This window comes from Leptonychotes weddellii, chromosome 6 (genome assembly GCF_054177405.1).
Source record: "Leptonychotes weddellii isolate Sample4059 chromosome 6, ASM5417740v2, whole genome shotgun sequence".
Lineage (NCBI taxonomy): Eukaryota > Metazoa > Chordata > Mammalia > Carnivora > Phocidae > Leptonychotes > Leptonychotes weddellii.
The window spans coordinates 104,903,303-104,928,317 of record NC_138374.1 but is presented as its reverse complement, the minus strand read 5'-3'; the positions used below and the strand labels follow the sequence as shown (position 1 = coordinate 104,928,317).

Sequence of the window (25,015 nt, the reverse complement as noted above, 5' to 3'; positions counted from 1 at the left end):
TAAAATCTCAACCCTTAATTTGTACCATATACAAAAATTAACTCAGAATGAACCACAGAGCTAAATGTTAAGAGTTAAATTATAAATCATGTAAAGAAAATACAGAGGAAATCTTTATGAGCTTGGGTTAAGCGAAGAATTTTTGGGTTAAACAAAGAAATCAAGATACTGTTAAGAGAATGAAAAGACAAGTGACACACCAGAAGAAAATATTTACAGAACACATACCTCATAAAGGACAATGTGGAGGCCGCTTGTAGACCACAACCTTGAGCAATGGAAACTGAGTAAGGTAAAGGGGCCCACAGCGGCCACTGAGCTGAATGCAGACAGGCCCATTAGGTGACCCACCTCAAAATATCCATAAGCCCTGCCGACCGTGGGCTACTTACAACCAGGCACAGGTACCAAAACAGGAAAACTCCATAGTTCCCATGCCTCTTCACTTCCCCCACTATACGCCACCCCCCTCCACCACTGCTTCCTCACAGTCTCCTCTGCTGTCCCGCCATGCTGCTCCCTTGCAGTGTATTCAATAAACTACTATCTCCTTTGTTCTGCCTTGGGTAAATTCACAACCCACGCCTCCAGCCTCCACCCAACAGGGTCGCTCCACAGGCAGAATCCGTACTTCCTACACCTCAGTAAGACGACAACCTGATTTTTGAAATGGGTGAGATTTGAAGAGAAATTTCATTAAAGAAGAAATATGAATGGCAAATACATGCAAGTTAACAGATGTTCAACACTGCTGGTCATCAGGGAAATGTAAATTAAAAGCCACATTAAGATACCACTACATACCCACTAGAATGGCAAAAAATTTTAAGAATGACATACCAAGTGCTAATGAGGATATGGAGCAACTATAACTCTTATATATTGTTGGTGGGAATGCAAAACTACACGTTTCTTTGGAAAACAGTTCGGCTATTTTTTATAAATATAATCATATACTTACTATGTAATCAACAATCCTACTTCTAAATATTTATCCAAGTACATTGAGAACATATGTCCATAAAAAGATCTGTATCTGTATCACAGCAGCTTTATTCGAATAGCCCCAAACTGGAAAAAACCCAAATGTCCATCAACTGGTGAATGAATAAACAAACTGTGGTCTATCCATACAATGGACTACCACTCAACGATAAATAGGAAACAACTGCTGATTCATGCAACAAGGGCAGATCTCAAAATCACTGTGCTAAATAAGTCAGACCCAAAAAAGACTACAATACTGTATGACTATTTTATAGGACGTTCAAGAAAAAGCAAAACTTTGGGACAGAGAACAGATCAGTGATTGTCAGGGGTTAGAGAAAAAATTGACTGCAAAGGGATACAGGGAAAGTTTCTGGGGTGAAGGAAATGTTCTATGTCTTGACTGTGGTAGTGGTTTCATGACTGCATCCATTTGGTGAATTTTATTATCTATAAATTATACCTCAAAAATCTGATTTTAAAAATGTAAAAAAAAAACCCCAACAAACAAAAAGTTAATGTTCAATCCCTAAAAAATATTCATTTAGAATGAATATCTTTATATGGTATTAATAGCATCCGCTTCAAATATTTTTGTTATTTTAGCATTTATAAAATGCTAATTATATCTGTATTCGTACAAGAGTAAGTGCCCTCGAATATCTCTGTTCAATAAACTCTGCTCACTGTTAAAAAACGACAAAGGAAATACTCCTCTGAGGACTCTTTATTGTCACTATGTTTCAATACAAAGGACAACCACAGAGGAAATCTGCATAGGCAATTTCTACAACTTATTAATGGTTTGAGTTCTGTAAATGCACTCATGTTGGTTATTTGGTACTTGGAATATATTTCCTCGTAGGAAAAAAAAAAAAAGCACTATCAGCACTCATCATATTCCAGAATCCAATAACCACTTATAATAAAAGTTCCTATGGGAAAATTAATTCAAAATTAATTCAAGTTTCTCATGGAGATATTTAGAACATATTCCTTCTTTGTCTGCTCCCTTCTTCCCCTACCCCCCACCTCCATACACAGAAGAACTGACACTAGAGCTCCTGGAGTCATCTTCCAGCCAAACACAGTGCCAATGGAAATGTTCTAGGTAACTGGCTGTGCCTCATGTAGCCTTAAAAGCTTTTCTAAAGGCCTGACTTGACAAAGGGGTCAGGAGACACACACATAGGCAGCAAGGACAAAGGGGAAGGGGAGAGGAGGAAGGCCCAAGTCTGAGGATGGAGGTGAAAGAACAAAGGAACAGATGTGTTTGTGTGTGTGTGTGCGCGCTGTCGGAATCTGTTGGGACAATCCACGGTGATCGGGACTTTTTTCCTCCTCTTCTTTCTGCCAGTAGTTGAGTGATGGAAAAGGGAGTAAAGTTCTGCTTGTAATAAATTAACCTTGGTTGGGATGAAAAATGTAAAATAGGAGGCAGCCCAAGTAGAGGGAGTTTGCTGACAGAATATGATCTGTTTCACTTTCCCTTAAAAAACACAACCACAGACTACATTCATTGGTTTAAATATGATGATTTAAAATGTACCAAAGATAATTTTGAATCTGGCCAGAGAAATGTTTTGATTTCTCTAATACTGTCAAATTTTACTTCCTTAAGATAAAATAGACCCTCATTCCTGTAACAGGGCCAATCAGAATAAATAAGTTAAAGAATAGTAAATTTCTTGCTTAATAACTGATGTAAGAGCTTTAGGAAAAAGGAAATAAGCAAGGCTGGTTCTGAGGGACAGAAGCTAAGGTACAAGAGAAGAGAGAAATGTATCAAGACCTAGGATTTAGCAATAATCCCAGGCTGAAGCAGTATGGTACCCATCTTGCTTGCTCTGGGCCCATTTCAATTCCAGAACAAGCCAAGCAGCTGAAAACAGGCACTCAGCACGGTCAGATCTTGTTCTAGGAATTGTTCACTTTATTTCTGTTGCTAGCTACAACCAACCTAAGGAAGAATGCCCTGATCATAAGACCAATGATAGTGAGAATGTCACTATAAAACCAGAGATTAAGGTGGAGGGATGCAACTGCTGTTTCTACATCTTTCTTTGTATTCTCCCACCAAAGAAATAGAGCTCTCTTTCTTTTCAGTGCCTGCAATTAAACAGTGCTTAAATCAGTTGCAACATTCAGGTAGACTAGGGAGAACTAAAATAGGTTATCTGTAAATTGCTTATTCATTCAAACTTCATTTGACAGCAGTGAAATTCATTATTCTAGACTTACTTAGCACTTAACATGTGCAGAACATTTTGCTAGTTCTGCATCAGAAACATTTGTAAAACTTTTCAAAAATACCTGTGCCAGAGTTTTACTCCAAACCTACCAAATCTGAGGCTGGGGCCCAGGCATCTGTTTAGCTACTTTGAGAAGGCAGGAACTTAGATCCTCAAGCTATCCTCCATCACTTCTCATCCTATTTAACTGCCCTGCCTATACTGGAGTTAGAAAACTAATAGTTTGCTGAATTTGGCACTCAAATTTCATCTGATAGACAACAATGTTTTTTAAGGGTTTTGAATTAATTGTCAAATTTTAAAAATGAAACGAGATTTCAATAAAACCCAGAATTTCTGGTTTTGAAATTTTTTTATTATGTTATGTTAATCACCATACATTAGTTTTGAAATTTTTAAAGATCTGCAATGTCACTAAAGAAGGTGGGAGTCTTGGGATGCCTGGGTGGCTCAGTTGGTTAAGCGACTGCCTTCGGCTCAGGTCATGATCCTGGAGTCCTGGGATCGAGTCCCACATCGGGCTCCCTGCTGAGCAGGGAGTCTGCTTCTCCCTCTGGCCCTCCCCTCTCTCATGTGTGCGCTCTCTCTCACTCATTCTCTCTCTCTCAAATAAATAAAATCTTAAAAAAAAAAAAAAAAAAAAGAAGGTGGGAGTCTTGACCAAAGAAACACTGTAGTATTGCAGGTCTGTACTGAAGGCCCATTTGGGCTTGATAATCATTTCTGGTAATAGCCATGTACCCTACAATCTTTCTCTAGCAATTTTTGGCTGCCTTTGGGCACACATAACCAGAAGAGAATCTTGGATGAGAATTTAAAGTGCTAGTAAGGGGGCATCTGGGTAGCTCAGTCAGTTAAGTGTCTGCTTTTGGCTCAGGTCATGATCCCAAGGTCCTGGGATGGGGCCCAGAGTTGGGCTCCCTGCTCAGCAGGGAGTCTGTTTCTCCCTCTGTCCCTCCCCCTGCTCATGCTCTCTCTCTCTCTCAAATAAATAAATAAAATCTTTCAAAAAAATAAATAAAATAAAGTGCTGTTAAGAAAGTTAATGAAGTTAATAAAACGTGGCACCATGAAATCTAAGCTCGATAAAGAAGAAACAACAGGAAGAGTCTTTTGGGTAGGGGAAAGTAGACAGGTGAATATACTGAGGTCTGAATGAAAATAAAGAATGATCAATATAGCAGTTCGTCATGATGATGGTGATGGTGCATATTATGTGCTTATTCTGTGCCACTCTACTAAGCAATTTACATGAATTAAACTCTCACTGCAATCATAGAAGTTAGGTACTATTATTATCCCCATTTTAAAGATGACACAGGCAGACTGGTTATGCAACGTGCTTAAGAAACAGCTAATAAATGGCAGACCTGGGATTCACATCCTGGCAATCTGGCTCCAGAGTCTATGGTCCTAAACTATTATGCTAAAATACATCTCGAGCAAGTAACTAACTAGAGGACAGAGGCTAAGATTTTAAAAGGGATATTTAAATTATGATTTTAGAGTGGTGTAATTCTGAGGACAGAAAAATTCTAGGGAACTGGGAAGAATAACATAAATGATGGTAAACTTGGGGATTGTTATGTACAGTAATCAAGTTTTCAAAACAACACACATTTCCAGGTAGCACGTATCAGCCAGAGTTCTTGGCTTTAAGCAACACAAGCCAACTGGCTGATAAGGCAGAACATGGGTTTATTAAAAACTTAACTAACAGTTTCAAGGCTAAACATCTATGAACACCTACTACCACACTGCCTGACTGATTAGATGAAGAGATGTCCTGTTGCTAGGAAACACCAGATGCTACAATCAGCTCTGCTGACATCCAGGAACCCTGTAGCCATTGCCGCTGTTACTGTCCCCTAGGAACACCACAGCCGCCGTGGCTGCCAGGGCACAGAACTGTGAGCCTGCTGTCCAACTATGCCTTCCTAAAGGCATAGTTGGAGAGCATAGTTGGATTTTGCTGAACTCCTAAATCACAGAGGCCAGAGGAGGTTTGTCTGACCAGCAGGGCCAAGTTCACATCCTGCGCTCTTGCAAGGGAAGCCAGGAAGGTGAACTTTGGCTTCCACCCTGGTGAGGCAGGGCATATAGTGTGGGTCATTCCTCAAGCACAGGAGGAGTGACTACAAGATGCTAAGCGACCACCAACACGAGGAATACCCATTACAAAGAACACTGCTAATACACATTACCTCACAAGCACATTTTAGAAGAGTTTGTTATACACATTAGCTTTAGCTAAGGTGTGAGGATGACTCAAAAAGGAAACATAATACATATATATCTTAAAGTGTATTCATTAAAAATGGGGGTAAGAGCAGGAAAAAATAGGAACACAAGTATGCACCACACATTAGAAGGTAACCTAACAACCCACAGCTTAATAAATTGATAATGTCTTTAGATTTGGTGGGGTTATTAGATATCTGGACCTGCAACTCTTACTGGGGAATAAGGAAGAAATTTCCAGGATGGAAAGAAAAGGGTTATGTAGTGTTTAAAAAACACATCTAATATTATAATTTTATATTTCATAGAGGAAAAGCCCTACAGCTTTGGTAAGAGAAAGTAAAAAGTTCAACACCATTTTCTTGACTGATGAGGATGCACTAAAGATACTGTGACTCAACCAAAGAATATCTCATTGGAGTGCTGTAACATTTTTATGTTGATCAAAAAGAGTTAAAAGCTTTTTAAAAAGTCTAAGAAACTCTTATCTAGACCTACCTACTAGAAATGTTTACAGGTTAAAAAACAAAACAAAAAAACCGAAATCCCAAAAAAGTTAACAAAGTGTCCAAGTCAGAGCAGGGAACTGGCTCAAAGTGGACTTAAAGAAGATCCTTCTAACCTGTAGTCCCAATTCTCAATATATTATATATTGGCTATGGTTAATGAAGAATTAACTGTATACCAGGTGACAAAATGTTTCCCCCATTCAATAAAAATCACTGAAACAAAGGTTTAATATTTGAGTTCTTTACTGTCAAACATTTGCCTCTGCCTCCCACAGCCTTATATAAGAAGGCATATCCCTTTAGCATTTAGTAAAGGCTTCTTTTACATACAATTATATATCACTTAATACTTGCAAGTCTTGCAACCTCAATGGTACTGCAATTTGTAAACAAAAAAAACGAGGTTAGGTGAAGTTAGGTGACCTGTCCATGATCATAAAATTGGTGGCACTGTAATTCGACTCAGTCTAACTCCAAAGCTCCTTCCACTACACCAAGCAGCCCTCCCACCTTCCGCAGCCCTCCCCCCTTCCACACCCCTCCCCCATCCCACAGGAAAACAGAACTCGTGGAATTTACAGAAAGAGGAGCTATGATTTTCGGATTTTCTTGGCCGTGTTTAATGTCTAGTAACCCGCAGGTAAGAATGACAGAAATAAAATACATCGTTATAAAGTGGGTGCAAGATTATTATTCAGCACTCTTGATGAAGACCTTGTCTCAACTGAACGTACTGACAATTTCACAATTTAAATGTAGCATTTTTACAAACTGCTTGGAAAATCGGGGTACTGTGCCCTCAAGCGGTCAAAGAGGGCCCATCACTGGAGCTCACTACTTGTTCACTGGTGCAAAGCCAGACCTGCAACGCTGCAATTTTTCTGCAATCTCCCAAAGCTGCAAATACTCTGGACTCACCAAAATCATAGGTACCCGCCCCCGCCCCCGCCCCCGCCCAAGGAAGCTAGGCGCATGCGCCTGGCCGGCGGCTACTACCACCTGGTGGCGCCACAGCCCCCCACGCCCGTTTCACCCGCTCAGCCCGCTCTTTCGAATACCTTTGTCTAATTCCATAAGGGCAGAGTTAGCATCCAGCTCCTGTTCGCCATAGCCGGCATCTGCCAGGAAAGACTTAGTTGAGTTTGACGCCATGACCCGAATAGTCACTCGACTAGCCTATTTAAAAAGATTGCAAACTCTGCCCCAGCACCGCCATCTTCTTCCACCACCTTCTCGCGGATTTTTCCTCCGCGCTCTGTCAAGCCCTGTTACGCATGCGCCCTGGTCTCCCCGCCGTTCGCCAGCGCCTCTGCGGCCCCCCGCGCAGGCGCTCAGGGAGCTCCTGAACTCTGGGTTCCCGCGGCTCAGAGAAAAGGAGGCGGGGATTGGAAGGGGGAAGTGACTCGGAGGCGCCCGGACGCCGCGGTGGGAGCCAATCAGAGGGCGTGACGTCAGTTTGGCGGGGAGTTTGGTGGCCGGGGCTTACAGTGGCGGGAGTTGGAGGCAATAACTAGTCGTGTTCTGAGGGGCGCAAGATACGATTTCTGCTGAACCTGGGGGGCATTTCCACGGCTTTTCTGTCAGTTGAACCTTTTCCTCTGGCCCAGATGCTTTTCAATTCGGTGCTTCGCCAGCCCCAGTTCGGCGTCCCGAGAAATGGTGAGTAACGGCCCTAACCGCTTCTTCTTGCTGGCGGGCTTCACCTCCCCCGAACAACACGGCGGACCAAGGCCGACTCCAACTCTGTTTCCCAGTCCCCGACTTCTCCCACGGCCAGAGTGAGTTCGTGTTAGCGAGGACTACTGAAGAAAGCTGCACTTTCTTGCCCTTGAGACACTTTTAATCGTAATCGGGATTTTTTAAATCGTTATGTGGGCTGACGGAGGGAAGTAAGTCGAATCGACTGGCCTTCTTTACGGCTTCTGTCTATGTTGCACAGTAACTGGAAAATGCGTGCATTTGTGTGTGTGTGCGCGGTTCCACAGCTATGGGAGATCGTCAGGACTCGTGTTCACTGATTGATTTGTTGATTCATTGATTCATGTGTTGTAGAACTTTAGTGAGCCCTACTAGTCGCTTATATATACTTGCGAGTGTGACCCGCTATTAAGGAACTCATTCTAGCCGAGAAGACAACATCTGCTTCTAGCATGGTCAAAAAAATGTTCCCCCCGATTACTACATGTGCGTAAAAATACGAAATTACAGAGTGAAAAATGCCCATAACCACATCCCCCAAAGATAACCACTTCGTGATAGATTAGATTATTCCAAATGTTCTTCAATGCCAAAAGTAATACGTATTGTTATTTACAGAAATGGGATCAAAATGTTTTGTTTGTTTTGTTTTTCACCATAACGGTATAACTTGGGGGATATTTCCATAGTATGTAGAAATCCAACTTCCTCGCTACAGTTCTTGAGGTTCCTTAGGTTAAAACATCGGCAGTGGGAGTTTTGAGCTTAGGTTTGGGTGTCATCGACCTGAAACTTTCTGGTAAGTTTCTGAGGCGGGAGTTACTACCCAGACTTAGGATGGATACAAATGAAATCTCATTCATTTAAAAAGGGACTAGGTCTTCTTTCCCCTTGAAACCATGTGGAAAACAAAAAAGAATCTGAGAAGGAAACTTTTTATATCAAGGCAAAGATCTAGGAAGAGGATATTGAGACATAGACTGAGGAGCAGTCCCACAACTTCCTGCCCCCAATCTGAACTTCATACCTTTCTCACATACTTCCCCCCCCCCCCCCGCCCTCCTCCCAGGTAATCTTTCTGACTATACCCTAACTGGCCCTCTCTCTGACTCTCTTGGAACCTTGTTTGGGTAACTTCTCTATGCTCTGTGTCATGAGTGGCAGTACTCCCCAGTGATTAAGGTCTCTGTCTTTGGAATTGAACTGCCAGAGTTTTAATTCCAACTCCAGTCCTTACCACCTGTGAGACCTGGGGCAAGCTATTTATTATACTTAGCCTCTATTTTGTAACAGATACTCTCCTAATTCCCCAATCTTTCTGTCTACTTCCCCCCTCTCTCTCATTTACAAATACTCATTTATTGTTATGTGTCAGCCAATGAATGAAATTCATTCATTGGTATAGATTATGCACTGAACTTTATAGGACCATCTTCTTTCCCATTCTGAGTGTTCCACTCTAGGCCCCTTTTGTCCTTCTGCCTACTCCCATGGATGAGCCACAACCATGGCTTCTTCTACTACTACTTGTAAACTTCCATCCCCTATATTTTACATCCATTCCTATAAAAGCTGTGTGAGTATCTTCATCCAGCAGGTCGGTCCCACAAACATCTCAAACTCAAGTACTCAAAACAGCTCACTTTTCCCCAAACCTGCTATATTGCCTACTTTAGGGAGGGGTCCCAATTATTTTAAACTAGTCTTCCCTGCCGGAAACCTGAGTCAATCAAACTTCCTCTGTTTTCCTCAAGATACAGGAAGTTCCCTTAAAGGTCCCTTAAAATCTCTTGAATCTGTCCTCTCTCTATTCCCACTGATTTTGCCTCATCACTCTAACTTGGATCTGTTCTGTGCTTACCATTCCATTTCCCTAGGTTGGGCCCTAATAACTACTTGTCTGTATTATAAGAAGGTTCCCAAATGGCCTCTTAGTTTCCCTCTCTCCAGTTTATTCTCCACATTGCTGCCAACAATCTAAAGTGGAAATCTGATTACTCTTCTATGTATTTTTAAGTTGTTATCTAAAAGTTTTTATCATAGGTTTAAACTTACTGAAATTTTAAAATAAAAATGCTATGTCATTTAAAATGTATCTAATAGACTATGAATACTATAGTGATTTGATGATCATATCAGTCCTTTTTTAAAAATATGAACAAACTCTTTAACTGCCAAATTTTCTAGGTACATTTCAACCTTGAACAGCATAAGGGTTAGAGTCACCAAACCCCACACAGTCAAAAGTCACCTATAACTTTGACTCTCCCAAAACTTTACCAATAGCCTCCTGTTGACTGGAAGGAAGCCTTACCAGTAACATAAATGGTCAATTAACACATTTTATGTTATACATATTGTATACTGTATTCTTACAATAAAGCTAGAGAAAAGAAAATGTTACTAAGAAAATCATAAAGAAGAGAAAATACATTTATAGTACTATATTTGTGGGAAAAAATCCATAGATAAGTGGACTCACACAGTTCAGACCTGTGTTTGAGGGTCAACTATAGTTTTTTCCCCCTTGATTTTATTTCCACTTTATTTTTCTCACAGAATTTATCCTAATGTATTTGATTCTAAGTTTGAAAAGTTATTTTATTGATCACGCTGTCATACTCCTCTGTGAAAAAAATAAACTCGGTATTTTCTGTAATCATAAGGCTCTAAATGTCGAGCGTTTCCTCTGAATTGAATTGTTACAATTATTAGTATGCAAATGATCAAAACAGTATAGACTTAGTTTTGATAAATAAATGAAGCAAAAAGTAAAATTTTATTGGAAGTGTATCTTTTGAAGAAATAGATTTGGCTGTTTATGATGCCTTTATTAAAGGAATTATCCTATTGTCTCTTAGTTGGAGTCCCAGAAGTTTTTGTACCTTGGATCAATGCAAGGTATAAATTGGGGCATGGAAATGCCTTTCTTTTGAAAAGTGGAAGAAAAGCAGTGATGGAGAGGAGGAAAAAGAGCTTCAGCCTTCTCAGATCAGTTATAGAAATGTACCTATATCAACTGATTCTCTGAAAACTCATGTCCTTGGATACTCCTTGAAAAATTGGCCTGTAATTCCAGGGGCTTAAATTGTACATTGAGGAAAGAATAGGCTTTTCCAAATGAGTGTCTTGGGGGAAAGCATTATATGTTCGTGTTGGAAGCAGCATAGCACAATAAGGATCCAAAAGTTGCTTAAGAGACCAGTCCACAACTGTGTCTTGTAGAGAGTGCAGAAATGGAGGGACAAGTTACTAAGCCATGTTAGGCCATTTGTTGGTGTTTGGGTATTAGTCTGTAGGCAGTGAGGTAGAGTTGAAGGAATCACTGTTTAATTGCAAAGAATTAGGTATCCAGAGCTTATCATGTTCAGTTCCGACTGAATTGTTCAAGATTTGGTCCTTTTGAATTTGTATATTGCAATCATTAGATTATTATTATTTTTAATCTCAAACCACAAGTGTACATATACAGAGGTTTTTGTTTTAAAATTCATTCTGTAGATGGATATTTGTGAACTCTACAGTATAACTATTGTATTCTTTCTTTAGTGGTCTTTTAATAAAATAGCTTGTTTACACTGATGCCTGACCTTGAGGTAATAACCCCAGGAATAATTACTAAATCTGGATTGTATTCTTTGCCTCTTTTGTACTGATTCCTTCAGGTTATCTCTAGGAACATCAAAGCTAGATTTGTCTGAGATTATATCAGACTGAGATGTCTTCTCCAAAGGGTATTTTTGATGAAAAGTGATAATTGAAAGTACCCTAAAATGTGAGTTTATTAAACAGCTCTCAATAGATTGTAACTTCATTGTTTCCTCTGATGCTTAATAAACATTTAGTTCTCAGTAACCGTTTATTTAATGTTTCTTTTATATATTTAAAATGTGTTGACCTACGTATCTAAATAATAAAACAAATCTTTGAAGATTGCTCATTACTTATTTAGGACCATAGTGCCCATTAGATCTCTGACCCAAGCAGAATAAATGCTCCCTCTACCCTGAATTTCTTCCTCTGTCTTGTATATTCAGTAAAAACTTACTCATCTCTCTACACATTTGATTTCACCTACTCTATAAGACTTCCCTGACCCTATTACTAGCCAGAATTTAATTGATTGTACTCTAGGGGTGGGTACATAATGCCTCACTTTAAAATTGCTCTAATGTAATTTAAGATACTGTGACTTGTTAACATTTTAGAATCCTAGAATTTCAATTGGAAAGAGGAAGTGAAATTAGAATTTACTTGTGAATATGTTAGTAGCTAGGAGGCAAATTTACATAAATTATTTCCTTTAACTCTTTGACCATTGGATTATCTATGATGTTGCAGGTAATTAAAGAGTTTGCAGTAATGTTATTTAGAAACTCTGGAAACAAAATGTTAATTGAAGAGAATGGCAGTTTTAATGGTTGTGGTAGTCTTTGTGGTTGTGTTTTGTAGTTGTCACCAAAGGGTGCAGGAGGGGTAAGATCTTTTTTAATGTGCAAAGGCCATTTGTTTCTTAAAATCTTCAGTGTACCAGCAAGAGTCTCCATTTAAGATGGTAAGCCCAAACCTGTACCTCACCAGAAGTTGAGAGTGCCCTTTATTTCTACCTTAGGACCCCTTAGGAAAATACCAGAAACTGTATCATAGAGGACCCTGAATAGTGAGTGGATTTATATAAAGTATATAAAGCTTTTAAAAACAAATATTTACCTCTGCACTTGTTAAAAGTATTGAAATGTGATAATATATTGAAATTCTATAAAGAATTGTGTCTTACTTTAGGATGGTCTTCCCAGTACCCTCTTCAGTCCCTTCTAACTGGTTATCAATGCAACTGTAATGATGAGCACACTTCTTATGGAGAAACAGGAGTCCCAGTTCCTCCTTTTGGATGTACCTTCTCTTCTGGTAAGAGAATTACTATCTAAGCTAGGCTTGCTCAGAAATGATCTATTTCATATTTAAAGAAAAATTATACTGGAGTGTCCCTTTTTCAAGGAAAAGTAGGTTAGATAGATGGTAGAGTTTTTCTAATACCTGTTCTCTGATTTATGAAATAGGCTTTTTAAAATCTCTATGCATAATTATATATTTCCTCTAAAGCATAGGACTATTACAGCATTGGTTTTTTTGTTTGTTTATTTTTTTAACTGGTACCGGGAAAGGATTGCAAAGGTTCAGCCATCTTGAAAACTGTTTTGCCCAATGGATACACCTTTTGGTCTGATGGACTCTCTCTGTGATGCATTGGGGAACATATGAACAGAAATAGAGTACTTGTCCCCACTGTTAATAGTTTAAGAGGGGAAAAGTAAAAGGGTATGAAAAGGAAATTTAACTAATAGACTCAACCTGCTGATGGCCTATGTCATATACTTTTCTTTGCCATTGGTCAGTATCACTCTTGTTTTATTTAAGTACTACCCTTCTCTAAATAAGAGATTATCTGAAGGTAATTTTGGTGGTTTTGAGTCATTTACTGAATTAGATATTACGGCAAATTTTAAGCAATCTTTAATTCAAATTACCTCTCTACCATATCAAATGCTATTTGGGTAGAATCATCTTCCCTCTTCAGATTCTTTGTATTTAACTTGTAGCTTTCAGTTAATCTGTATTGTATTGTTTTTATAGCTTTATACTCAGCTTTAAAATTTTTGTATTACTCTTTATCATGTTCTTTATTTCTTATTTAGCTCCCAATATGGAGCATATACTAGCAGTTGCCAATGAAGAAGGCTTCGTTAGATTGTATAACACAGAATCACAAGCCTATAGAAAGAAGTGTGTCAAAGGTAAGTCTAGGCCTAAAATTTTTGTTTTAACATTATATTAAATTCATAAAGCCTCAAGTAAATTGTTATTTGAATGTATTCCCAATTATATTCACTTCTAATGAAGTCTATGTAGGGACCAAGCTGAAAGAAAATGGTAGATGGTCCTTCTGTCAATAATATTATAAGTACAGCAATACCTTTACTGAAAGTTGAAAAAAAAAAAAATTTAGGATAAAGAACGGTTCTTCTTTTAAAAAGTTAAATCTTTTACACTTGATGTGGTTGGGGGAAACTTTACTTTAAAATATTTATGTTGACCAAGCATCTCCCTTATATAAGGCAAAGTTCTACTGAACTTAAGAAGCTAATAATTTGGAACTAGTTAAGTCAAGTGTGGAAATAAATAAAACAGGCTGCAAATGATATAGATGTAGAAAAAAAATGCCACGGTTGTCAAAAGGAAAGCTGTCATGTAGTAAAGATGACAAGGACAATTTTTCATGAAGAGTAGAACATTTGAGTTGAACGGTGGTATTTAAACCTAAGGAGGTGGGATAGGACATACCAGGTGGAAGAGAAAGCATTAGCAAAGGCCTAGAGATAAGAAAGCATAGGCTATAATTAGGGAATGGGGAGGCATCCAGTTTGGTTGGAATAGGTATGTGGAGATAGTGAGAGATAAACCTTGCAACAGAGATAAAGGCCAAAGCATGCAGAACCTTAAATGTCAAACTACTTTAGATTCCATTCAGAGAGCATGATGAAGATTTTTGAACTGGAGAATATTTCAGAAAGATTCCATTTTGGAGAATATATTACTAGTAACCTCATGGAAAGGAATTTGATATCAAATGGTAGTTCTCTGTAGTAGTGAAGGAAATATGTAAGTTCTGTGAATATACAAGTTCTCTTTGGCCTATGGATTATAGGGCGCTGATGACTTATTTTTTCACTCTGGCTTTCAAGAAATTCAAACTTCTATTGATATGGCCCTGAATGTAGTCTAGATATTTCACAGTCACCATTTTCTTTGTTTAGAATGGATGGCTCACTGGAATGCTGTCTTTGACCTGGCCTGGGTTCCTGGTGAACTTAAACTTGTAAGTGACTTTCATTTTATTGGAATCTGGGTAAATACTGGTAAAGCGTTGCTTTATTAAATTGTGATACCTTATTTTTTGAAAGGTTACAGCAGCAGGTGACCAAACAGCCAAGTTTTGGGATGTAAAAGCTGGTGAACTGATTGGAACGTGCAAAGGTCATCAGTGCAGCCTTAAGTCAGTTGCCTTTTCTAAGTTTGAGAAAGGTAGGTCTGTGCCTATCCTCTTTCATGTCCTTAACCTCCTTCATGGTGAGTTAATAAGAAGCTTTATTTCCACCCTTTCCCCTGTCAGAGTTGCTATTTTTCCTCCGTTGAGATTGAGAATCTCATGACTGAAATCCTCCATGAAATTAAGTTGACTTTTAGTCCCATTCTTATGGATATTATCTCTAGCCTGTCCCTGTAAGTTAAGAATCTTCAGATAATTTTTTTCTATAATCTTGAAGATAAGGTAAATACTTATAAACAGCTACAATACCTCTGTTCAACTTTGAGTGTCCTTTAAAGTCAAAACCCTGTACTGGACACTGATTAACTCTATTTGTAAATTATTTACTTTAAGTCTACTAGTAAAATTTAAATTAAATGGAGTGTGAGGCTAGAGTGGAAAACCTGGTAAAATGGACATGATTCTCTACCTAAAAACTTACCGTTTAATTACTTTAAATGGCCCAATTCCTTAGTATGTTTTCAACTATTATTTACTATATTTGTTTTACTATTAAAGTGGAAAAGCAAGACTTAAAGAGTGATATAGTACAGAGCAGTACTAAAGCAGCTAGGGAAAAACTTAGAAGTGTCTGAATTAGCTCTTCATTTCTGTTCATTTCTTTTCTCCTTCCTGCATTAGTTTCTCATGAATTTTTTTTTTTTTTTTTTAACAAATAGACCAACAAATGCTCATCTCAAAGAAGTGGCTGAATTAATCTGACTTTAATCTCAATAATAGAGACAAACATTACAGTCTTCTTTATCATTAAGAAATACTCTATTTTTAAATTTATTCATATGAGCACTCAGAAATATTAAACTGAGTTGTTGAGCTGATTTGGACTCAAAAAAAGGTCAAATTTAATTGACTGTGGTTGCTTTTGAGAGTGGAACCTTGAAGAATATATAGCATAGTTTTTATCTCTGCATAAGTTTTCATTAACACATCTATTATATAAAGTTAGGTATGGTTGTGTTCTAGTTTACTACTGTGTCAGAGTTGATTCTGAGTTTATAAAAATAATGTAAGATCATGAAAATTAACCTTACTAAAGGTAAATTTATTTAAAGGATAACAGAAAAGGAAAACACTATATCTTTTGGTCCCTTTGCTTAATTTTTAAAATTCTATTCAGTAAATCTATGCCAATATAGTCCAGTAGAAAAAGCATTGAATTAAAAATTGGGGCTGGTAGGTTTTACAATGGCTCCTAGTAGTCTATAGGTGCTCTAGCATGAATTACCTGGTTGGACACTGACCCCATAGCCACATAGTTTGGTTGGTAAACACAGATTAGATTTTAGATCTTCAGCCAAATGCCTTTGTACGGGGCACACTTTCACAATCATACACAGAATCCCTGTGTTCTATTCCTGTTTCTACCTCTAAACTCTTGGGCAAAGTCATTTTTATCTCCCTGGACTTTTCATCTGTTGATTTTTTTTTTTTTAAGATTTTATTTATCTATTTGTCAGAGAGAAAAAGAGCACAATTGGGGAACGGCAGGCAGAGGGAGAAGCAGACTCCCCACTGAGTGAGGAGCCCTATGTGGGACTCAATCCCAGGACCCTGGGATCATGACCTGAGCCGAAGGCAGATGCTTAACCGACTGAGCCACCCAGGCGCCCCAATTTTGGTGTTTTAACAGGCAATTAACTCAGTAAGAGTCAAATTGCAGACTGTCAGACATACGGGGGGCGTGTATCAGATCTCAATTCAGTTCTTTAATTTAAGCCTTAGTTACAAGCCTCTTTTGGTTTTCCCTTGCATATATGGTTCAGGGGTCAACCAGAGACATGTGCTAAGTTTAAACACAGAGTTAGAGTTAGCCCTTTCTCTGGCTCTCTCCAGGGTTCCCCTCTCGCTCTGGCTCTGGCAGCTCTTGTTGCCTCAGTCTGCTTTTCCTTGTTCCTCTGGCTTGAAAGATGGCAGATTCTGTATTGGCATCTTAGCTGCTTGGTACTGATGCTGCAACTGTGGCTGCCTTCAAGGTAAAACTACAAAAGCCAGTAACTTAGCCCAGGCCAATCACTTGATTCAGGTGTGGACTTCCCTCCAAAAATTGCATGTTTTTGTTCAGTTTCTAAAGAGCCCTCAGGTTACTGGTTTTTATATTTTGTCCAGAGTTTATAGCTCATGCAGTTGGATTGGTTTGGTAAGTGCTCACTCTTCCACTCAGAAAGCAGAGTTTTTTTGGTTTCATTTTAAAGAATAAAACATTACAGATAAATTGAAGTTCCCCTATGTTCCCTTCTCCAATCCTCTTGCCCTCTTTCCATCCCTAGAGGCATCCTCTTTCACCGTTTTGTATGGATCTGGTCCATATGTTTATACTGAAGACAGTACAGCTTGGAGATTTGGAGAGTGGGCTCTGGATTTATTCTGCTAGGAATACCTTTATAAGTTACTTATCCTCTTCTCTATGCCTTAGTTTTCTTATCTGTAAAATGAGGATAATAATATTCACCTAATAGGGTTGATAACAAGAATTGAGATAATGTATATAAAGCACATGGGATAGTGTGTAGCACTTAGTAAACTCTCAGTATATTTTGGTTACTGGTTTTGCATTATTCTTTCCATAGGTGTACTACATATAGTATTTTATTTGGTTTTAAGAATATTTACACAGAGGGATTATTCTCTAAAGCATAAGCATTTTGAGTTCTTCATAATCCTTTCCCTTCACAGCTTTGTTTTCTCTTATTTGTTGTCAAACCATATCTTTTTTCATTTTTAATTGCCTGTGCCAATTACAGTACTTACATATAATAGATGCTCTAGGAAACTTAAAATGAAATGCATGCATTATTGGCCTGGTTTTGTTAACTTCTTGATAAACTATTTATTTCCCCATAGCTGTCTTCTGTACAGGTGGAAGAGATGGAAACATTATGGTCTGGGACACCAGGTGCAACAAAAAAGGTAGCCTAGTTCCATTTTGATTTTAGTAAGTGTGGGATCACCTCATACTTATTCTGAATGAGTTAGTGATTTCATCTGGTTACCACCAGGGGGCACATGTTTATAATCCCCCATGTCTTCGGCTCACCGTTCCAATTCTCAGGATTGTTGTGATTGTTGCAAGTATTACCCTCTGTATTTACCTCATATTGTCTTCTGAACTATGCCACTTACCTAAATTATTGATAGAATTGGAATTATTAATACATGGGCTCAGTGGTTAACGATCTTTTAAAAGTTATTTGGCTTTAAAGAATTGGATTAAATTAAACATAATTATGCTCACATTACACCCATGATGCCATTAAGCAGAATGCAGTGATCATCTCACTGCTTACTTCCTTTTTAAAAAATAATTTATTTTTAATAGGCTATTTTTTCAGAGCAGTTTTAGATGCACAGCAAAATTGAGCAGAAAATACAGGGAGTTCTCTGAGTACTGATATACTCCCTATCACCACAGCCTTTCCCACTATCAGCATCCCATGGCAGAGTTCGGCATTCGTTTAAGCCGATGCACCTGCATGGATACACCATTAGCACCCAGTGTCCCTCAGTACCTTACAGGAGGGTTAACTCTTAGTATTGCACATTCTATTGGTTTTGACAAATGTGTAATGACATGTGTCTAGCATTATAGTATACAGAATAGTTTCACAACCTCAAAATCCCCTGTGCTCATCCTGCTCTCCCCCGCCAACTCCTGGCAACCACTGATTTTTTTTTTTACTGTTTTACTGTTTGTTACTGTTTCCAACATTTTACCTTTTCCAGAATGTCATATAGTTGAAATCATACAGTATGTAGCCTTTTGAGATTGGCTTCTCTCACTTAATATGTATTTAATGTTCCTCCTTGTCTTTTAATGGCTTGGTAGCTCATTTCTTACCATTGAATAATGTGCCGTTACCTGGATATACCACAGTTTATTCATACATTCATACATTCATCATCAAGAGGACATCTTGATTGCCTCCAAGTTTTGGCATTTAGGAATAAAGCTGCTATAAATATCCATATGCTTATTTCTCTTCTATACATCATAATGGCACCAAAAGAAAGTTCTGCTGGCTTTTAATTTCACTATTAAGAATATAATTAATTTTGAGATTTTATGTGTAAATGTGACATTCAGCATGGGAATAAAGTTCTGAAACCTAAATCAGTTTGCTTGGAATATCTTTCAGATGGATTTTATAGGCAGGTGAATCAAATCAGTGGAGCTCATAATACCTTAGATAAGCAAACCCCTTCAAAACCTAAGAAGAAACAGAATTCAAAAGGACTTGCTCCTTCTGTGGTAAGGTTTTATAGCTGTGTACATGTGTGCAGATCTTAACATGTAGTAAGATAGAATCTCATTTTAGGTAACTTGTTGGGCATAAAATAGGAGCTATAGATTAAGTGAATGAGAATCTTTATTCAGTGGTTTATTACTTACTGCTCAATACCTACAGTAGTGGTTCTCAAACTCTAGTGTGTAACACAGTCACCTGGAAGCATACTAAAAATTCATCTTCCTGAGCCTCATCCCTAGATATCGCCATGCATACACTATCTACAATATAATGTAATTTATTAGAAAAGGGGGGATAGTTTGAAGAAGCATATTAAGTACCATGATATAGTTTTCTATAGGGGGAAGTAATCCCTGTTTTTTACATAACACAAACTACAGGAAATATGTGAGTTTTTAATATTTTAAACATTTGGCAAAATATTTGAATATATTGAAACATTTAGGTAAAATATAATATCTCTAGCATCTTTTACTTAAAGCTTAAACATTGCCCATAATCTTTTTTCTTTAAAAAAAAAAAATCACCATGGCTTTTACTTTAATTTGTTTATTTTTCTAATATTCCTGGTCTGTAAGATCCAAATTAATATGTTGGAGAAGTGTGTTTACTAAAATGTTAGGACTTAAAATTGCATACCAAGAATAGGACACAGGCATGAGTGGAAACTGACAAGATTAACTGTGGTTTTTGGAGGCCAGATGGAGTTAAAATGAATATCATTTCAGACAATCAGAATCTGAGCCAGGAAAACTTGTTAACAGCAATTAGGAGGTGGAATTCCATTGAGATCCTTTAAATTTTTCAGAGCACATAATCATTTTTCATCAATAATTCTTTAGACTTTCCTATGTGACAGTTTAGGTGGATGGTGACATTTTGTAGAATGAAACAGGCACAAGAAAGTTAAATGAGTTTCCTACGGAGACATAGCTTATTAGTAGGACTGATTTTAAGTAGAACCAGTAGGTTTAGACAAATCTTTTATTCACCTGTTTGTTTCTTGAGTACAAGTCAAAGTCAACACTATGTACTATAACTTCATGATGTTTAGGTCATTTTCATGCTAAAATTACTTCTTGGTCAGTATAGATACCTGACTTAAGATTATTGGAGAGGGAATATTTAGTCTAACTCAGAATTTGGGTGGAGGGGAAGCCATCATTTTAGCACCTTGGTCTCTTGATGAAGATTATGGTACCGAAAATAGGACTTTCTTCTTTTTCTGCCCTGTGCTGTCAGGATTTCCAGCAGAGTGTTACTGTGGTCCTCTTTCAAGATGAGAATACGTTAGTCTCAGCGGGAGCCGTAGATGGGTAAGAGCCTTTATTTCTTGGTTCTTTTGATGAGATGTCTTTCATAAACTGTGATAGGGAAGTCACCTAGTCCCATTGTAATTGAATGTATATGCTTTTAACTTTCGACATAGTGAATATCCAGCTGAGAAGAGGAACTACAGATCACACTGAAAAATATCTAGTTAGGACTCTTGCTCAAATAATTAAATGAGGGAATCCATATGTTACACTTAGCACATTATATAGCACATACGAGCAGTGTTGGCTGCTGCTGTTTTTACAGAGAAGCTGGGTGGGTAGCTTGCTTGTCCATGCAGTATAATTTAGGCAGTGAGTCTTATTTTGAGGAATAAAATTTCTATTATTTTGGATTTTTATCTTCTCAGGTTTAGTAATACCCTAAAAGAAGGAATCTGATTCTGGGTATATAATGGACATTTGGGGGAGTAATCTAACAATATTGATAGTAAGGCCTAATGGCTTTCAGATACCTGCCATCTGTGATTGGTCTGAATGTTTGGCTTGCAGATAAGTTTGTGGTACTTCTTAATCGTTTGCTTTGTTACAATAAAAATTCTGAGGTGTTTTTTAAGCACCCTTCTTTGCCCTTTTATTTGCTTATCGTATCTCTTAAGACATCCCTTCCTTCAAAACAAATTTAAAAAGATGATGGCCTAATGAACTAGGATTTCCATTGTGTCTTCTGGACACTAAAACTCGTCTGTGGACCAAATATTCAGGCACAAATGAAGGATTATCTCAAGGTTACTAGTTATGCTTGTGAATGGCTGTGAAACCTTGCTGTTTGTTTCCAAGGATATTGCCCTTTTAGACCAAGCTTTTGTTTTCATGTTGCCGATAAACTAGATGTTGAGGGGGTGCCTGGGTGGCTCAGTAGGTTAGGCGACCTACTCTTGCCTTCTGCTCTGGTCATGATCTCAGGGTTGTGAAATCAAGCCCCGAGTTAAGGCTCCGTGCTCAGCAGGGAGTCTGCTTGGGATTCTCTCTCTCCCCCTTCCCCTCCCCCTGCTCTCACTCGCTCTTTGTCTCTACAAATAAATAACATATTTAAAAAAAAAAAACTACATGTTGAGGATTAAGACAATTATACCAATAGACAAAATGAAAAAATACTTTATTTCACAGGAAAAGGTGTTTAGACCAGATTACTTAAGGAGTTACATATAGAGATAAAACCATAGGAACAGAGCTTGTTACTTAACAATGTTAGAGATTACATGCAGAGTGTTAAAGTCTTAGGAAGCATTTGTTTTGCTTTGTTTTTTTTTCTCTGAAAACAATGAAACAATGACCATCAGAACCCAACCTTCATCTTCCTTTTCCGCTCCCTTGAAGTAAACTCAAGGTAACCCATCGCTGGGTCAGATCACATCTGTTTCCGTTCTGCCTGAGTTGTTAGCCTGACATTGGAAACAACAGTATGAGATAGTTCAATCTGTTTCCCAGTGAGATATCCTCATTATACCTGGTTGATGTGCCAGAGGAGTTAGATTAAAAGTCATTTCACAATGTAGTTGAAACTGGTTGAAGTTGGGGGGGGGCTACAAAATAATTTTCTTTACCTTGGTTTTTAGGGTAATCAAAATATGGGATTTACGTAAGAATTATACTGCTTATCGACAGGAACCCATAGCATCCAAGTCTTTCCTGTACCCAGGTAGCAGCACTCGAAAACTAGGTAAGCCTTTTTATACCCTATAGGACTTTTTTGGAGATGTGAGTTTTTGTTAAAATTTTAAAAATAAATATCAAGCTAGTTTTCAGCAACATATACTTGAGATTAACATTAACTTTTGGAAATTCAAAAGTTAAAAACTTAGAAGAGTATTTTTGGTTTATATATATTTGAGGGAAGAAGAATTCTGATAAACTTGTGGAATGATCTTCTTGCCACAACGTTGTCATCTCAGTTCTACTTGCTGTCATCAGGACATGCTAACTAAAGTTTCCTTTTTCTAGGATACTCAAGTCTGATTTTGGATTCCACGGGCTCTACTTTATTTGCTAACTGCACAGATGACAATATCTACATGTTCAATATGACCGGATTAAAGACTTCTCCAGGTAAGATCTTAGCCATTTAAAATCTCTACCTGGAAAAATAAAATGAAATAAAATCTCTTACCCAGAAATGAATGCAGAGGTTTTTGTTAATGATAATTTAATATTGATCTTTTTTTCTAAACCAAATTTTTTAAGACATAGGAGGGCTCTGGGGTCTTTGATTAGTTCCAGTGATATTTTCATAGGTGTATTTTCCTTGTGATATTTCACAAGTAAACAGAATCCTGCTGTATATGGTGACTTAATTTTATTTTAACAGTGAGTCTTTCCTGAAATTATGTCCCTTTGACTATATTTAGAATTGTCTCAAATTTTATAGGATATAGAAGGCTGTTCTCAGCTTTTTTCTTGTTCGGGGGCTGTTTGTTGGCTGAATTTTTTAAGTCCCTAAATAGTTTTTATTTACCTCAGCCTTCTTAATGTTGAGCAGTGTCTATTTTATTTCTAGTTTTCCCCAACCTCACCTTTTTTTTCCCCTTCCTTTTCCTCCAATTACAATTGGAATCTGGTGTTTAAAGTTGATATATGGCACTTTATTTTTTTTTTTTTTTTAAAGATTTTATTTATTTATTTGAGAGAGAGAATGGGACAGAGAGAGAGAGGATCAGAGGGAGAAGCAGACTCCCCACCGAGCAGGGAGCCCGATGCAGGACTCGATCCCGGGACTCCAGGATCATGACCTGAGCCGAAGGCAGTCGCTTAACCAACTGAGCCACTCAGGCGCCCCGATACATGGCACTTTAAAAAAAGAAATGAAAGTTTCTCAGACATACTCTAAGAAGGTTTTTAGGGTTGCATAATTTTAAGAACATTATCAATTATTTAGGCAAGCCACATATTAGTAACCTAGTTCTAGCTCTGTCAGAAACAGACAGATTCTATAATCCCTAAAGCTACCTACTTCCCACTAAAGTAAGATGTGCTGATAAATAAGAAATCTTAAAATAGTACAGACCTTAGCTAGGCTCTTACAGAAATTTCCAAAGACTGCCCCAAGCCAGTATTAGGAGTTTAAGTTCTGTGACAGCTTCACAGTTGATATTTCCAATGTCCTGGATTAGGTCTGGTGTTGTCTAAATAAGAGCAAGAGTATTTGGAAAAGGGAAGCAGTTTATAACTTCTCCTGCTGTTTTCCTGAATGGAATCAGAACTTGGACAGCTTCTAATTTAGATAGTCATATAAAATAGACTTTTCAAAATCTTTCTCCAAAAGATAAAAGCATAATCCTAATTGTATTATCAAATGTACAAGAGCTCTGTCATTTTTTTGTAGTGTGGCCTTAAAGGGGGCCTTAAGTTTAGTCAAACAAATATGCCCAAGGCTACTTTACTAAAAATTTAGTAACCTTTTTCCTGTGCTCCTAAAGTTATTTTATTGGCTCCTATAGATAGATACGTAGGTAGATATGTTCTTTAGATATTGAGTGACAGATAGACATGTGTATGACATTGGGTAATTGCTTATCTTTTTCAAAACTTCAGAAAGCGTCCTGGGCTTAATTCTTCATCTCCTGTACTTTTAATTTACAGTGTTTTATTATACTAAGTGATGTTCATAAAGATGACTCTGAAGCACTTCATTGAAGCATTTTCGGAGCCCATATTATCAAAGAAAGATTAACTTGAGCTAATCAATGCCAATACAGGTTTTAGGATTTTTTGAATAGTTTGAAGCATTTACAGTGTACTTGATTAGACCAGCAGAGGGCAATAAATACTTACAGGTCTAGTGGGAAATTTGGTCTGTATTTTCCGTTCGTAGAGTTAAGATAAACAATTATAGTTTTAGAGTTGTATTCAGAGCAATGGACCCTGTTTATTTTGTGGGGATTTACCTATCACAGTAGATAAAAAGAAAATGCATATCTGAATTGATTCATATTCTGCTTAACGTCCACAGTGGAAGTGTTGATGTGGAGAGTATTTGATATGTAGGCTTTTTCTTGAAAAGTTAGAAATGCAAAGTCTTTTTCCAGTTTTGTTCTGGCAAAAGGAATAGATTTCTGTGAGCACTAAAGGAAAGCTACTAAGTCCCTTGATAATTCTTACTTCCTTTCTGTTAAAAGATTGGAGTGAACTTTTTTTCCTGCTTAAATGTATCCTTAAATTTTCCAGTAACTAAGATTTTTTTTTTTGTATTTCCTATTAGTGTTCTGATACCAGAGGCCTCAGGTTTTGGTCTTCTTAGGATAGTATAACCCATCAAGCACATTGTGCTAGATTGGATTACTTGCCCTTTTACCACAGATAGTAAGAAGTCTAAAACTGAAGGCTAACCCTAACCTAGTTGGAGTATCTTACCTACAGACATATAGCTTACCCCACTAGCTACTTCTTTTCAGCCTGCTTAAAGTTTTGGATTATAAAGATTCCCACAATAGGGGCGCCTGGGTGGCTCAGTCGGTAAAGCGGCTGCCTTTGGCTCAGGTCATGATCCCAGGGTCCCCGGGATCGAGCCCCGCATCGGGCTCCCTGCTCGGCGGGGAGCCTGCCTCTCTGTCTCCCTCTGCCTGCCTCTCTGCCTACCTGTTCTCTCTCTATCTCTCTGTCAAATAAATAAATAAAATCTTTAAAAAAAAAAAAAGATTCCCAC

General features: G+C 37.9%; 2 protein-coding genes across 8 annotated transcripts in view; one reads left to right on the top strand and one right to left on the bottom strand.

Moving 5' to 3' along the window:
* The window catches only part of INTS7 (integrator complex subunit 7), a 90,784-nt gene extending 83,513 nt beyond the window's left edge, over nucleotides 1-7,271 (bottom strand). For both annotated transcript variants that reach the window (XM_081824834.1, XM_081824835.1), the window contains exon 1: nucleotides 7,048-7,271. In XM_081824834.1, the coding sequence (XP_081680960.1) occupies nucleotides 7,048-7,141 (94 nt within the window). In that variant the 5' untranslated portion in view covers nucleotides 7,142-7,271. The remainder of the gene's footprint in view (nucleotides 1-7,047) is intronic.
* Nucleotides 7,272-7,466: 195 nt separating this feature from the next.
* DTL (denticleless E3 ubiquitin protein ligase adapter) overlaps nucleotides 7,467-25,015 on the top strand; it is a 75,882-nt gene continuing 58,333 nt past the window's right edge. For 5 of the 6 annotated variants that reach the window (XR_014146475.1, XR_014146476.1, XR_004079024.2 and 2 more), the window contains exons 1-10: nucleotides 7,467-7,648; nucleotides 12,470-12,595; nucleotides 13,384-13,482; nucleotides 14,503-14,564; nucleotides 14,650-14,770; nucleotides 17,637-17,702; nucleotides 18,929-19,041; nucleotides 20,282-20,355; nucleotides 21,933-22,036; nucleotides 22,318-22,422. Coding sequence is in view for 3 of the 6 variants with exons in the window: in XM_006743928.3 (XP_006743991.2) it covers nucleotides 7,597-7,648; nucleotides 12,470-12,595; nucleotides 13,384-13,482; nucleotides 14,503-14,564; nucleotides 14,650-14,770; nucleotides 17,637-17,702; nucleotides 18,929-19,041; nucleotides 20,282-20,355; nucleotides 21,933-22,036; nucleotides 22,318-22,422 (922 nt within the window). In the remaining 3 variants the exon portion in view is untranslated. Of the gene's footprint in view, nucleotides 7,649-12,469; nucleotides 12,596-13,383; nucleotides 13,483-14,502; nucleotides 14,565-14,649; nucleotides 14,771-17,636; nucleotides 17,703-18,926; nucleotides 19,042-20,281; nucleotides 20,356-21,932; nucleotides 22,037-22,317; nucleotides 22,423-25,015 lie in introns of those variants that run through there. The other variant, XM_081824837.1, reaches the window with a different exon arrangement.